This window comes from Podarcis raffonei, chromosome 14 (assembly GCF_027172205.1).
Source record: "Podarcis raffonei isolate rPodRaf1 chromosome 14, rPodRaf1.pri, whole genome shotgun sequence".
Taxonomy (NCBI): domain Eukaryota; kingdom Metazoa; phylum Chordata; class Lepidosauria; order Squamata; family Lacertidae; genus Podarcis; species Podarcis raffonei.
Genome location: NC_070615.1, coordinates 50116627 through 50132251, shown reverse-complemented (window position 1 = coordinate 50132251; position 15625 = coordinate 50116627). Strand labels below are relative to the sequence as shown.

At 44.2% G+C, this 15625-nt stretch overlaps 2 protein-coding genes across 3 annotated transcripts in view; one reads left to right on the top strand and one right to left on the bottom strand.

Moving 5' to 3' along the window:
* Positions 1-11032, top strand: part of TTYH3 (tweety family member 3) — an 83439-nt gene extending 72407 nt beyond the window's left edge. Inside the window, exon 14 of one of the 2 annotated variants that reach the window (XM_053365981.1) lies at positions 3445-11032. In XM_053365981.1, coding sequence (XP_053221956.1) covers positions 3445-3516 — 72 coding nt within the window. In that variant the 3' untranslated portion in view covers positions 3517-11032. The remainder of the gene's footprint in view (positions 1-3444) is intronic. The other variant, XM_053365980.1, reaches the window with a different exon arrangement.
* A 1506-nt stretch (positions 11033-12538) lies between these two features.
* LOC128402112 (60S ribosomal protein L27-like) lies at positions 12539-12985 on the bottom strand. Its single transcript, XM_053365982.1, has one exon. It carries the CDS (start codon positions 12960-12962, stop codon positions 12570-12572), a length of 393 nt encoding a protein of 130 aa, XP_053221957.1. The 5' UTR covers positions 12963-12985; the 3' UTR covers positions 12539-12569.
* Between the last annotated feature and the right edge of the window lie 2640 nt (positions 12986-15625).

Genomic DNA, 15625 nt, shown 5'->3' with positions numbered 1-15625 from the left:
GCTCTTATATTTAATTCTGAGTAAAACTGCTTTTTTTTAATAAAAAAAATGTATGTTGCAGCTAATGCAGACAGGTTGGGGCTAGACATTTTCCTGCTCAAGATCTTGCAGTAGGAAGATTGGTGGGGAGAGGGAGAGAGAAGTGGAACTGTCACCTTGTGTAGAAGCGTCTCCTTGGAACATGTGGGCGCAGGTTTTGGTTGGGATTGTTCCAAAGATCATCAAAGTCCCTAAAATGTATTTAGCAGACTGAGCCCTCCCAGGTGAAAATGTTTAGTGAAGATAGGATACATGTTCCAGCAGCCCAAAATGTGTACATGTTGACCAGAACATCAGCACCAATCAGGCTGACTCATGCTAAAAAAAAACCTGGACATGAATATTTTGTCTTAAATTCAGTTGCTGAGAAGGGGCCAAAGGTTATCAGCAAAATATTTATGGCAGTTGCAAGGTATTGAAGCTACCCACATTCACAGTGTCATTCAAGTGAGGAGTAAAATAGACTAGCTCTTAGAAATATTAACTGCCTACATAAGTGAACGAATCCATAATATATAAAAGTTGAACCAAGCCTCAGGTTCTCTCCTGTTTCCTCCTCCTCTTCCCACTGAACTAGGAGGAAGACTTGGGGGCAGAGTTTGTTTCACTTTTACAGAATCCCAGTTTAGCATTGTGTTCGAATGAGAGATCTCCATTTAAAACAACTCTGGTTAATTTAACAAGCCAACTTGATAAATAAAATGAGAGGTGATCCATAGAGTAGTGCTGTTTTGTAGACCTGCACAAGTTAAACTTCTGCTAGACAGCCAAAGACCTGGTCCACATGCTCATACTTTAAGCCATGGTTGGTTTAGCCAAAGTGTGGTTTGTTTGAATGTCTGAACCCAGCAGCAAACCATGATGGCAGGTTGAGTTGTGCACTATGGCATGTTTTAACTATGGTTTGGTATCTTGTTTGAACCCACCAGCCTTGTTTAACTATGGTTTGTTTGGCCACTCCACCCCATATGCTCACCAAGCTACACAGGCACAAGGCAAGAGTAGTTGGGTAGCAAACCAAGCTTTAGAGGAACAAACTGTGATTTGTTGTTCATCTGTGAGACAATCATTTGCTGAGCCACGACGACTTTGTGCTTTATATGTGAGTGTGAAATGGTGTAGACCTAAAGGTCATTGGGTATTTGGGGGTGGGGGAGCAGGCACTGTATTTCAGCCGAACCTGAAAGGGTTGGTTGAGAGGATGAAAGAATAATGTACACAGACACTGAGCTCCGTGGGGAAAGGGTGTGATAAAAGCATAATAAATGTAAGGTTTGATTCTCCTTTCAAGAGAACTTTGAGAGTAATATTTTTGTCTGTAGGACATAACTTTTCTTTAGAAAGATGGGAATCAAAGGAATCTATCTCACTGGGAACAGCACAGATATTAACCAGGAGGTATTTATCTAATTAAATTTGAAAGGTCAGGTTGGCTGTCCATAAGTCAACCGCAGTGAAAGACCTGACTGAAAAGATGTCCATGGGCATGTATGGGAAATTGAGCTGGCATCAGGAATGCCGTTGAATCACTAACTTTGCCTCTCTTACCCTAATACCTGCTCTGCTTTACAGAATCAATGTTCTCTTCCCTAGGGAACACATCAGAAATAAATGTAGTGGTGTCTGCCTTGCTCTCTGTGTAAACTTCCTCTGTACCTCTTAGTACACACTAAGATTTCACACTGTTCTTTTTTTAAAAAAAGAAAGAGAGAGAGCGAAACTTTACATCATAAGCAACCTTGCCTGTTTTATCATCTCTGTGTTGCCTATTACCCAACAAGGGGTACTTCTGGAGCTACTGCAACAACCTTGAGAACAGGATCTGGTTGACATTTATAGCTGAGCATTAACCTGTCCCAGAAGAACATCTGTCTTTCCAGTAAAAACAGGTGTTAATCCTATTGAGGCAGGTATTCCAACATCCTGCATGGAAGTGTTGTAGTAGAAGCTCTAGCCACAAAGACTTGAAGAGACAGCAATATTTCTAGGCCTGTGTTGAGAAACCACACTTAATAGCCGAATCCTATCCATGTTTACTCAGATGTAAGCCTCATTTCACTCAGCAATATTTGATCTTGTGTTTTTGAGCATTGGATTTTAACTTGAGTCCATCACCATGCTTGGTTTCAGCAAGCTAAGTTGATTTGATCGCTGCCAAGGAGTAAAACAGTGACTCTGGGATAACACCAAGTTGACTCTAAGGAGGAAACACACTTCCTTGGGAGACACTTTTATTTTTACTTTATTTCATTTCATTTATATTGTGCCTTTCTTCCACCTTGGAACTCAAAGCAGCATGCAAAGGATTTCCAGTGGTCTACTGCCCAGGTACCAACCCAGACCCAGAACTACCAGCTGCCAGAGTAGGGAGCTCAGGGTGCTACATCTTGTGTCCTCAGACCATCCTCTGGCATATCTGCCTGGGTTCCTTCCTCCTTGTTGGTCTTCTATTGGCAAGTGAAAATGTCACTTTTAAAGGCATGGCCCTGTAGCTGAAGGGGTGCTCTGCTGTGTTTTAGCTGGCTCCTGGATGGATGGATGGATGGATGGATGGATTTGTAGGGTGGACTGTATCAATGTTTGGACTGTTGGTTTTTACGTTGGGTTATTTTTATTATGTGCTGGTTCAAGTGTGTATAACAAATGCCTATATATATATATATATATATATATATATATATATGCATAATCGGCTTCTTACCAATGTGTTTTGTTGCATTATATGACAGAAAGGTAGGGTTGTGTCCCCCTCACCAGCTCCTCTTTCCCCCCTTGTGCCAGTGATTGTAGCAATGCCTCTAGAAGACCTGACCCTGCTTTATACCTCCCAGCCTGGGTTCCTGGACAGCCCTCAGTTTGCAACACATATGGTGCCCTTAAATTTTCCATTTTTTTCTTTCATAGTAAAAAATATAGATATAGCAGTGTATCTATATATTGCCACTCATCTCTTCCTTTCTTTGCATGATTGAAAGAGGAAATCTGGTGAGCCAAATCTCTGCTTTTTCTCCTCTTTTTCTCCTCACTGTTTAATCAGGGAGCACTTGGATTGAGCACTGCAAGTATTTTGCAAATAGGCGTATCACTCATGGCCTGTCTAAATTCCAAATTTAGGTTTGTTTTTATACCAGCTTAACTGCCGAGGCTTTCCTTCAAAAAATCATGGGATTTGTTATGCATATATCTTCCAAGCCCTTTTTTACACCCAGGAGTTTTGGTTCTGGCATCCGTCAGAAGCCTAGGTGAACCTTTTGTTAAGGCGTCGGAAAGGATGATTAACCATTTGATATTTAACTTCAAATCTTAATACAAGGGGATGTATCAAGCAATACTTGAGTCTTAAGGTCTTGCCGATTACTCTGAATTGATCTACTATCTTCTTTGTGTTTTTTTCTCTTTCTCCAGTACACCTCCAGCATGAGAGCCAAATACCTCGCCACCAACCAGCCTCGGCCAGACTCTGGCAGTGTGCATTAAAAACTAGAATGTGGTCTAAGTTTTAAAAAAAAGGAACAAAACGTGCCAACTGCTGCCATCCTGTGTTGTCCTCGCAGAACAGCCCTGCTTTTTTTCTGTCCTGAATCTAGCTCAGTTGCTTTTCTTGCTTCTCCACCCCTTTGGAGTGCACTTGGGGCAAAGCTAGGTGGAAGCTTATTACTGATTAAGGCTATACTTACTTGCACCTGTGTGTGCAGGAGTGGACAGAGAAGCAAGGTCCTGTGCACACCTGCAGGAGACTCGCCAGTTCACCCATGTTGCCCTGCTATGTGTGGGATCAGCTTTTGTTGACCGCCAATCAGGAAATTGCAAGCCGCTTGCCACCTTTTCTGCCAGGCCTCTGTCTAATTCATTGAGGACGAAAATGGTGTCGTGAGTCAAGCCTAGAAAAAGTGGATCATCTTACAGAAGTACTATGGATGCAACATACTAATCCGAGGAAGCCATATTTAATGCGCACACTGTCATAAAGTTCACGTGCACTCAGCTTCTACTGCATATCTCTCATCTCTGTGCTACTCTAGAGAAGCGTCTCCTCATTCCAGGATCGACAAATCTGGGAGGCCACCTCTTCCTTCCGTGTTAGAATGAGAAGGCCTGCTGATTCAATCATCCTCTTCCAGTACAAGTTTACTTCTCTCTCCCTCTCTTTAGACCTAGGTGCAAACACCTGGGGAGAAGTAGGGGGCTTCCCTTGCCAACTGCTGTATTCTCACTCCCCACACGCTCTGCATGCACCCACATGCATGGATGAGTTCACATCGGCTGTGCTGAATTTTCCCACTCTACTTTGCCACTAGACTTTCTAATAGCAATCAGCAGAAGTTCTTTGACACTGATGTACAGACATGAAACTGGAGCCAGCATTCCTTCTGGTGCCAAAATATTTCAGGACAATGGTTAAGGAGCATTAGACGGGGGAGAGAAGCATCTTATCTCTGCTGTTGGCCGCATGGCACGAGTGTAACACGATGAAAGCGCAACTAAGAGTGCCAGCCAGGTTCGGTGCAAATGTTCCCCTGTGGCAAGATGGACTTACTGCTTGTTCTGAGCATTGGGACATGCAAGACCCTAGAAGCGTTGGATTCAGATATAGACCTTTGGGAGAGCTCCACAATCAATCTACAGATTTATGCTGCTCCTGTATCCCAGAATTGGGGAGCAAAAATACTGTGAATGTCAGAACAGGTTTGATATTTGCTTTTTCTCCCACCACCCTCTTTGGCCCGTCATGCTAATCTCTCATATTGGCTGCACAAACCACATTCCAGTTGCCTCTTAAAATGATGTGTGCTGGCAACAAAGATCGACAGCAGATTGAGAGAGATCAAAGTTCAGGGATGCCTGCACCAGTCCCACAGCTGCTGCATTGAAGGTGCTCTATTTGATAAAACACCATGGGGGGCCAGGGGTGGGGGGTGACAACAGGAAATACTGGACAGGGAAGGCCTTTACTTATTTAATACTTTGATTTTTCATTTCTGTGTAACTTATCCCACAACAAGTGACTAGAGACAGGGTAAAATACCTCCCAGTGTCAGCTGAGATACCAGATCACTTTTTTGCGTGGCACCTTTGTTAGAACTTGGGGGGGTCCTCATTTAAGTTCACGTAGAAGCCACAGTGAGTTTGTCCCATCACCTAGGACAGTATTGGAGGAGAACTCCTCCAGACATAGAATGATAGAATTGTAGAGTTGAAAGGGACCTTGAGGATCATCTAGTCCAATCTCCTGCAATGCAGGAACATGCAGCTGCCCCATACGGATCAAACCTTGATGTTAGTAGCACCACCATGCTCTAATCAACTGAGCTGTTCACCCACTTGATAACCCGTATCTCTTCCATTAGCGAAGGGCTGCTTTCAGGGGAAGGTTTGTATGCCTTCTCCTTGGAAATAGGTTACTTCCTACAAGGGCGTGACTCTTTTGCACTCTGCTTACTGAGAAAGTGGAGGATGCTAACGGACCATGGGATCTTTGGGTGCTGCCTGCAGAAGGATAGAAAGAAAAGATTGAAACAGTCTTCAGTCAGTTGTCAAAAAGATTTATGTGTATATGAACAGCATAATAAGCCTTTAAATTTACCTCTGGGTATAGATTCTGGTAATATGCTATCCAATACAATTAGGAGAGGGGTCCACAAAGTTAAAGACTGTAAATGTTTATGTCCTCCCTGCTATCCGGCAACCTTTTGATAATTACTGTCCATCTGGCTAGCTCCAAAACTGGTCTCTTTTCCCACTCTAAGGACCATACTGCACATTGCAAAGCAGCAAACCCACACTTGCCATTGAGTGCACACTCAGTTGGGAGTTAATCCTCAATTCTGCTTAGGTACATGGTTTTGAAACACCTTGTTTGCTCATGCTTCTAAAACAAAAAAATGTAGGTGTACACTTAAAACATCTTAAATTTATGGAACAGTTTTCAGATTATACTGGAGAAGCAGCCCCCAAATAGCACCCTGGGTAGCCTAGCCATGATTTTTAATGGCTTGAGAAAGGCAAGCCTTCAAACAAGGTCTCTCCCACCCCATGCCCACTAGTGTAGAAAGGAAGAGATTCATAGAGTATGAAATCATAGAACTGTAGATTTGGAAAGGACCTCAAGGGTCAAGTAGCCCAACCCCCTGCAGATGCTCCAGTAAATGCTGTCTGTCCATACTGATGCTAACCAAGGGACCAACAATAACATTACAGTAACCACTATAGAAATTGCCTTCGTCCAAGGTGTAGCTGCAACTTACGCTCTGAAGAGGAAGGAGCAACCGGGTACACTGCTGGATCATGAATTGCCAAATGGAGATGTGCTTAGTATATTCCATTGGATTTCTGGAAGGAGACCATTTGGGGAAAAGTGATGCTATAAGGCAAAGCTGCAAGGTCTCTACTGTGTGGATTCGGCTGGGGGACTCTGGACTTGATGTGACTTTTTTTCCAACTTCCGTAGAGTCGCAGCATCTAACTGCCTTGTTGCATGCAATGCAGGACCTTGGTGTATATCTTAATTAACGTGGGCAAGACTCAACTTGGTTTTTAATTGAACCTCTTTTTTAAAAAAACGAAAAGAACAACACCGATATGAATTCCTGAGTGACACCAACAGCAAGTGGGGATTTTCCAAGGCTAGTTGAAGTGGACCTACTTCTGAAAAAGAAGCTGGCGTGTGGGGGCATTTGCACTGGCACGAGGAGAAGTGCACGCAGTGGTGACCTGCAAGTGAGGTGACTCTGTGCAGTCTCTTGTGCAATCCCAAACCATCTGTGGTTGCAGCATGTCTGTGGAATCAGCTTCTCAGGAGTTCTCTGCGTCATTTGTTCCACCCCCACCCTGCCCTCCAGGCCAGCTTCTGAACAGACTAATTCCAAATTGCTGACTGGCTGGTTTTATCTTTTAGCTGGCTTTGGTGCCTGTTGGGGCTCTTAAATATCTTTGGTATAGCAAGTGAAACCACAAAAAAACTTTATTTTTTCCTCTGTCCTAATTTGTATGAGTTTTTAAGTAATGTGATGGGGGGGGGGAACAATCTCAAGACCATATTGCTTGGAATGTGTCCTGGCTGATTTCCTCAGCGACTCTCAAATCATTTCAGAACCATCGCCCTTTGATTTAGTTTCTGAAATTCTGGAGAGGGAGGAAGACCGATATCTAGTACTGCCTGATCAGAATCTAAATGAGGCAGTGAGACATCGGAATGGGGAACGAGTGGTAAAGACTCTCCTTTTGATTTTCTTTCTCTTTCCCTCCCCCACCCCCCAGTGCATCTGTGGCCATCTGCTTGTCTGCTTTATTTGGTCATGTTCCTCCCCTTTTCCTCCCCCCCCCAAAAAACCCCCCATGACATTGTCACAGCACTTTTTTTATTAAAAAAACAATTGTGAACCAAGAACCTTGTCAAGCACACAAACATCTCCACAATGTGAAATGTATATAGCATGTTGGACTCTCTGCGTCCAGTGTTCAAGACTGCATTGTAATCGTTTAAAAAAAAAAAGGAAATTGAATCAAGACTTGGCTGTGAATTTATTTTTTCGTGTGTGTGCTGTCCTGGAAATAAGTGTAGTGTTTTGTATCCTGTATGTTAATGTTAGCTGACTCCATTTTGAGTTCATTTTTGCTTATTAAAAGAAAAAGAAAAAAGAAGGGTTCAGTGTACGAACTTGGCGTTCATCCACGTATGCCGATCTGAGGAGTTCGATTCTCCTCTGTTGTCCCCTATTCCGTGTTAAATACCACTGGAAACATATTTTCATTTAGTGCCTCGGGTGTGACCAGCTTAGCAGTGATGGAAGGAGAGGGAGGCCCAGAATTTCCCAAGCCGCAGATTGCATGTTCATGGAAAGGTGTTTGTGTGTGTGTGCTCAGGGTACGATTTCCAAGAATAATTAAAGCTTCCACATTACTGCTTAGCCCAGGCAATTGGTGGCGCCTAGATTCATCTTGGCCATACAGCTTGTGACCTACCAAGCCAAACAGCACACCTCACTCAACAAGCCGCCTGTTTTTGTTTTTCTGCCTGCCTGGATGTGCAGAAATGGCAGTGTTGAAACTCCTGGCAGGCCACTTACTGTAAGCAGATGGGGAGCCAGTTTCACTTGGCTTGAATTTGTGCATGTCTTGAAATTCTTGGTGCTAAACACTATTTAGAAAGCCTGTGCCGCCTCTGCTCATTATCCCCTGTTAGGATGAGCATTGTGTGTGTTCACAAAGGGGAAGAATTCTACCTACATTTTGCAGTAATCAATGTCGCAGTGGCTGACCCAGCCATGAGAAAGAAGTTGAGCTTCTCTCTTTTGACACAGCTTTAGCCTGCAGTTCAAGTTCCTACTTCAGCATGGAAGGTTGAAAGTCATAGGACCATTTCGCATAATGCTGTGTGTCAGATTGTAGCAGAGATACTGTGGGAGAGTTTTGGTTGTGTGAAATGTGTCCCATGCATAAGTTTTCGCGTGGTACTCATGAACTGGAGGCAAGCTTATGTGATTCACATGCAAAAAATACTTCTTAAAAGGCCACATGGATACAAGCCAGTGTTAACTTACACTGTTCTTGCCTGCTCTCAGCCAGCGTTTCAGGAGACCGTACAGACTCTCTGCCATCCTTAGCAAGGCTTTGAATATCAGGCAAGATCTTTCTTTTCCAGGACCAGCCTCCCATGAGGATTAATAGCTAGGAGGCTTGGATTTCAACTCCTTATGCCATGCAAACATTTATCTCATACATTTCCTGAATTTTCAGGCTATAATTCATTGTGCTCTCTTTGAATTGCCTGCAATATTAAATCAGCTGGGTTCCCCTTTTCTTCACCTTAGATATTTCCCATTTCTGTTACTCACGATTAATCTGTAACTTGGATGGGAAACCAGTGTCCATGTTGTTGGACTCCAACTCCCATTAGCCCCAGCCAATGGTTCTAATCATCATGGATGATGGGAACTGTAATTTAGGGCTTTCCCCACCCTGTTTTAACTAATGGCTGGCCAGGACCCCAAAATCCTTAAGTCTAACCCAGTTTGAACTTGTATCTTGAGCAGGCCCTGAGCCACATTGGGAGCTTGCTGTTTGAAAGGAGTCTATGGGGCATGTGAGAGCCTTTGGAAACCTCTAGAGCAGGCTTCCTCAAACTTGGCCCTCCAAATGTTTTTGGCCTACAACTCCCACGATCCCTAGCTAGCAGGACCAATGGTCAGGGATGATGGGAATTGTAGTCTCAAAACATCTGGAGGGCCGAGTTTGAGGGAGCCTGCTCTAGAGTAGCTTCTTGGATCTTAGCCATTTATGTGTATGTGTGTGAGAGAGAAATTGCTATTCACAGCTAGTTGCAGGACTGCAGAGTTTGATTCCTGGAATGTTATCTGCTAGAACAAGAAAGAATCTCTGCTGCTAATCTTTATTTTTGAGCTTGCCCAAGAGAGAGAAGATGCAGAGACACACTTTGCTTTTCCAAGGGATCCGATTAAAAAAAGACCGAGTAGAATTAATCTCAGCCTTAAGAAGTGCTCAGTGCTGAAAAGAAAGAGGGTAAGAGCCACTCTTCCAACTTCCTGTTTCAGCTCTATGTACTTTTAACCACCCTTATCACCCAATGATCTAGGGGGGCATCAAGTGGGGAGGCTCAGAGGCCCCTGCAAGGGGAGATCTCAAGGGCGCTTCATTGGCAACCCATGGCTTAAGCTCCCATAACCTCTAAAGTGTATGGGAAACTTGATGGGACCATGGAAGTGAGAGCTGGGATCTCCTAGAGCCTAGACTTTTTTCATTCTTGATTGACATGCAGTTGTCAGATGAGAGTTTGGCGGTGGGATTGGGGAGATGGCTTGGCTTCACTAGACTTCAGTTTTTCCTCTGTAAACGAGGCAACTCTCCTCTCGCCCAACTGGGTGAAGTTTTGCTTTGACGTCCTGCATAGGAAGATGCAGAGGTGTGGGCTTTTATTTATTTATTTATAACAGAAAACTGCCCCTTCTGGGTGCACTTGGACCAAAAAAGAGGAAGAAAAGGCCAGTTTTTAAGCAGGCAGCTATGAGGAAAGCAAAGCGTTATTCCTTTCAATATTTAAAGAGGGGTTGCTCTACTCCCTCAGGATCATTCTAGGTGCTGAGTGTCTTCGACAACAAGAACAACACCACTGTCCTCTCTATGCAATGTTGGTTTTTTCTATTTTACGTTAGGATTCTGAATTTCTCCACCACAAGGGCTCCATCTCCAGAGAGCGATGAAGTAGTTGGCAAGAATGTTGCTAACACACACACACACACACACAGAGCTTCAGGTGTTTTGGTGCTGTTAAATTTGCTTCTGGGATTTGCCAACTAGGATGAACCAGCTATGGTAGCTGTGCTTTTCATTAGCACATTAGCAGACCAATGGCAGCCACAATTGGGAGATGACTGTGTTTGTCCCCATGCTGTAAAAAGGCACAAGAATAGGCCAGGCTGCTTTTCCTGGCCAGTTGGCAACCCTAGCTGTAACATCGGTCCTGGATCCTTTGTTAGCAAGAGTCAACGTGGGAATTGCCTGAGGACTTCTCTCTTCCGGCTTCACTCCCTCACCTTTTGACTTACTGTCACAGAAACATACCAGTGAAGACAAAACTGACATTTTCTCTCTCTCCTAACTTGGTTTTGTTTAAAACCACAATGGCTGTACTGTATATCATGCCACTTTATACATATATAAAGATGCACATGTATATGTGTGTAATTTTTTTAAGCCTTTGAACATGACTAGTTGCTTTCAAGTGTTCTGCACTTACCCCAAATGTTTTGAAATTTTGTGGGGGTATAAACTGAGGAGTGAGCCTGTTTTTGTATCCTTCCCTTTCCTCTCATTAGTTTTATTAAATTGTACTGTAACCATTTTTTAATTTTTTTTACTGGTTTGGGTTTTCTTTCCCCCCTTGTTCAGCAAATGCTAAACAAAAAGTTCTAAATGTAATTTCTGTGGTTTCTATTCAGCTTCAGTTTAATGTTTTAAAATAAACTTTGAAAATGCATAGCCCTGGAGTTACGTGTCTTAATTTTAAATCACTGCCATTGTTCCTTGCAGCTTTTGTTTTATATTTAAGTTTGGGCATAGTTTGTTAGCATTGGGGACTGTGTTTTATGTATTTGTACACACAGAGGGAGAAACATGCAATTGGTTGCTTAGATTCTGCAATAAAAGATAAAGGACCCCTGGGCGGTTAAGTCCAGTCAAAGGCGACTATGGGGTTGCGGCGCTCATCTCACTTTCAGACTGAGGGAGCCGGCGTTTGCCCACAGACAGCTTTCTGGGTCATGTTGCCAGCAGGACTAAACCACTTCTGGTGCAACGGGACACACTGACAGAAGCCAGAGCTGCAGCGGTATCTACTTGCACTGCTGAGCTTTCGAACTGCTAGGTAGGCAGGAGCTGGGACAGAGCAACAGGAGCTCACCCTGTTGTGGGGATTCGAACTGCCAACCTTCTGATTGGCAAGCCCAAGAGGCTCAGTGATTTAGACCACAGCACCACCCACTCCCTTACTATTCTGCAATAAGAGAGGATGAAAGAGGAGGGGTCAGAGCTTACCAGCACTGGTTGCAGACGTGCCCCCTTCTCCAGCCCTTGGCATCGTCCATGGCATCCTTCCCTGACCTGGTGAAATCCATAGTTTTTGGACTACAGCTCCCACCCACTGCAGATGGCATATCTCTTGGCAAAGGCTGCCCTGCTGTAACTGAGTCTAAGTGGGGTTACTGAAGCAGCCGCCTGTTGCTTCCCTGTATTTTGCTGCCTCTGCTTCCTCTTGTTGCCCCTGCGTTGAACTTCAGATGGTAGAACTCCTTAGGGCAGGGACCCATCCTCTATAAAATGGGTGGCTCACCTTTCTTGGCCTGTGTGAGGTACATTTCCTGCTGACCAACCCTCTGCACTGCAGTGCTGGATGTTTTCTTCTGCTCTGGAGGGTAGGACTCGAACCAATGGCTTCAAGTTACAAAAAGTGAGATTCCAACTAAACATCAGAGCTGTTTTGACAGTGGAACGAAATCCCTCAGGAGGAGATGGATTCAGTGGGCTTTTCAAAGCAGAGGTTGAATGGCCCTCTGTATTGAATGCTTTAGCTGAGATTCCTGCATTGCAGGGGGTTGGACTAGGTGACTCTTGCTGTCCCAACTCAACTATTATATGTGGGCATGGGGAAGTGTGCCCTGATGCACAGCATGTCAAAGCTCATGATTTCATGGGGAGGCTTCTCCCAAGTCATAGTGCCATGAAAACCTTCCCTGATGCAATGGCTGCAAATGTTGTACCATATAACTCTTGTCAAAAACCATTGTGGGCTCAGTTGCCACAAAGGTGTGTAATGATGACCCATCATTTGTAGGGAAAGCCATATTGATCGGGTTTTGTTTACCGCATTGACAGTGAAAGTTAAATCGACCGCCTTACCTGTTCAGGATGGTTAATACTTCTCTTGTCCGCATTCAAAAGATGCCTGGATCAGTTCTCCTTTTCCCCCCATTGTTCTTTCCCCCCAAAAAATATTTATTGGTGCAAATGCATGCCACTCAGAATCTGAGCTTCTGGAAAAACCACTTGTTCTTGCCTGTCTTGTATATCTCCTCAAATTTCACTTTGGCCTCCCGCCGGGCTTTACGTTTCAGCCCAGGGCCCATACAGACATCCTTGTGGACAACAGTCTTGTCAAGGGGAGTATCAGCGGAGTACCTGGTAGGCATCAAATGGCTGTAATTGTAAATCTTCACAAAGGACTTGATCTTGGAATGCTTGGCAATCTTCTTGCCCATGCTTGCTGTCACTTTGCGTGGGTAGCAATTGATGCTGGCCATCAGACCGCTGTAGGGGCGGTCAGAGGTGCCATCATCAATATTCTTAACAATAAAAGCTTTGTGTCTGGAGTAACGCCCAGCGAGGACAAGGATGACTTTCCCTGGTTTCATAAACTTGGAGCTGCAGCGGCGATGGCACCCACACCCTATTGTGGGACTCTGACCCAGTGAAGGTGCCCAGGGTGCAGTGATGATGTTTCCAGATATGGAATATCCAGAATATCTGCATTGCTTTCCCCGTCTGCCCCTCATGGTGCAGGCAGCCTCCACCAATTGTGCTAGTTGGGGCTGGTGGAGTTGCCATCTAAAGCAATTGGAGCACATTAAGTTAGCCAAAACTGAAATAGCCACACTGGAACTAGAAAATAATGCAGGTTTTTTAAAAAAGACAACAACAAGGAACAAGTGGGGTAAAGGTAAAGGGACCCCTGACCATTAGGCCCAGTCGTGGCCAACTCTGGGGTTGCGGCGCTCATCTCGCTTTATTGGCCAAGGGAGCCGGCGTACAGCTTCTGGATCATGTGGCCAGCATGACTAAGCCGCTTCTGGCGAACCAGAGCAGCGCACGGAAACGCCGTTTACCTTCCCACCGGAGAGGTACCTATTTATCTACTTGCACTTTGATGTGCTTTTGAACTGCTAGGTTGGCAGGAGCAGGGACTGAGCAACGGGAGCTCACCCCGTCACGGGGATTCGAACCGCCTACCTTCTGATCGCCAAGTCCTAGGCTCAGTGGTTTAGCCCACAGTGCCACCCGTATCCCATGAATAGGACGAGGGTTGATTAAATATGCCTTTGTCTATCCTATTGTGCAACTGAGAGAGAACCACCCCTGGTGATCTTAGTACCAGGACACTCTCATTTCGCAGAATGAGGTGCCTGCACATTTTGTTCCATAACTTTCTAGGAGGGCTAGAGACTTAACAAGTGGGATAGCGGGTAGATTAACTTGGTTCTGTGAAAGGAGTCCATCTCTGCTTCTTCCAGTTGCTATTTGCATTCGGCATCAATCCTATCTTGTTTCCACAGCTTTCAGTTGCAGACCATAATGCTATCTCTGCTTACTCACATTTCAAGTGTTCGTGTCACACTGCTTCCACCAGGTGGCGGCAGCACCCTATGTGTCCCCTGTAAAATTTTAAGCACCTCCAGGAAAAAAACAAAAGAGAGCCTTGAAGCAGTGACTAAGGAATTCATGATAGCAAAATCTGTTGTCAGCTAGAATCCACTTTGTCGGATGCATGAATTGTTATACTGAGTTGGTGTAGTAGAGAGAGAGAGAGACAGAGAGATTGCATGGGCAGGGAAGGGGTGAATTGTAAGCTGTGACATTGAAAGGAAATGAAATGTAGAAAAGTTCAGGTGTTATATTCACACACACACACGGCCAGTTATGTTGATGATCCAGACATCCTGCCATTTGTAAGTCAGTTAACACATGCAGCGTGATAAAAACCCACTGCCTCCATCCAATTCAACCAGTCTTTCGAGGTGATGCAAGAGTAATTCTAGCTATTTTGCTGTAGCAGCAAAAAAAACCCTGGAAAATAACATTGCAAAGAAGGATCTGCGCCAGAACTTGGTTATTTCTTTGTCATTGGAGGTAGGTTGATTTTCTTGATGTGAGGGATCGTTTCCCACACTACTCTGAAAGGTATAGTCTACTCATTTTGCTGTGTATGTAAATGATATCTTAATTTCTACTTGGGAAGGGAAACTAAAGGAACTGCAATGCCAAATGCCCTGACTCGAGATTAAGGTAAGGGGACAGTCCCCGGATTTACAAATCAGTCCCCATACAAAATCCTATCATTCCTACTAAAAAATGTCCCTGGATTCATTGAAAAAAATCTGGTAACCTTAGATTAAGGCCCATATCATTCACTGAAACTTACAGTCTGAGTAAGAATGTACACAATCAAGTTCAAGTGTTTGAGCCGGTGTAATACTTCTGCAATTTTATCAAGCATATTCTCTCTCCCCCACATGATGTGCTTCCAAGTACCTGGCCCACACTCTCTGCTCCCAAATACGCACACAAATTCAATTGAGTTTTCCCTGAGAACTGGACAGGGGAGCTCCTGTGAAGGAGTTCTGGCACATTCTGTGTTTAGGAAAGACCTGGCCAAAGGGCTCTGTCATTGGAGGGGAAGTAGCGAAAGAGTCCTATATATATATATATATATATATATAATTTTTTATTGATTTTCTTTTCTATCATTACAAACATCTCATATCAATAACATACATATTACACATCATCACCCCCTCCCACTCTTTGGACTTCCCTCAGCTTCCATTTCTGATTTGTTGTCCTCCTTATTATATACTGCTGATTTTTACAGTCCACCATATTATTCCTTCATCACATTAATTGTTCTCTATCAATAAAGGTGTGAATGTTTATTTAAATCCTACCATCGAGTCAATGTTCTTTTTTTGTTTCTGCAAATATAATATAAGAGGTTCCCACTCTTTTTCAAAGTCACTGTTGTCCTTTTCTCGCAGTCTAGCCGTCAGTTTTGCCAATTCTGCATAATTCATCAGTCAATGCTTCAAGTTTTGCTCAGCTGAAAACATTTACCGTATTTTTCGCCCTATAGGACGCACCGGCCCATAGGACGCACCTAGTTTTTTTGGGGGAAAATAAAGGAATTTTTTTTTTATTTCCTCCCCAGGTGCGCTGTGCTAAACCCGAAGCTTGGGGCGTGCGGAGCTCAGCGCCCCCAAGCTTCTGGGTGCTGGCAAGGTCTCCGCTAGCCGTGGGAGAGCCG

Bases quoted from the DNA above. Each gene is read 5' to 3' on its own strand.
- LOC128402112 (XM_053365982.1), bottom strand. From the start codon at position 12,962: ATGAAACCAGGGAAAGTCATCCTTGTCCTCGCTGGGCGTTACTCCAGA.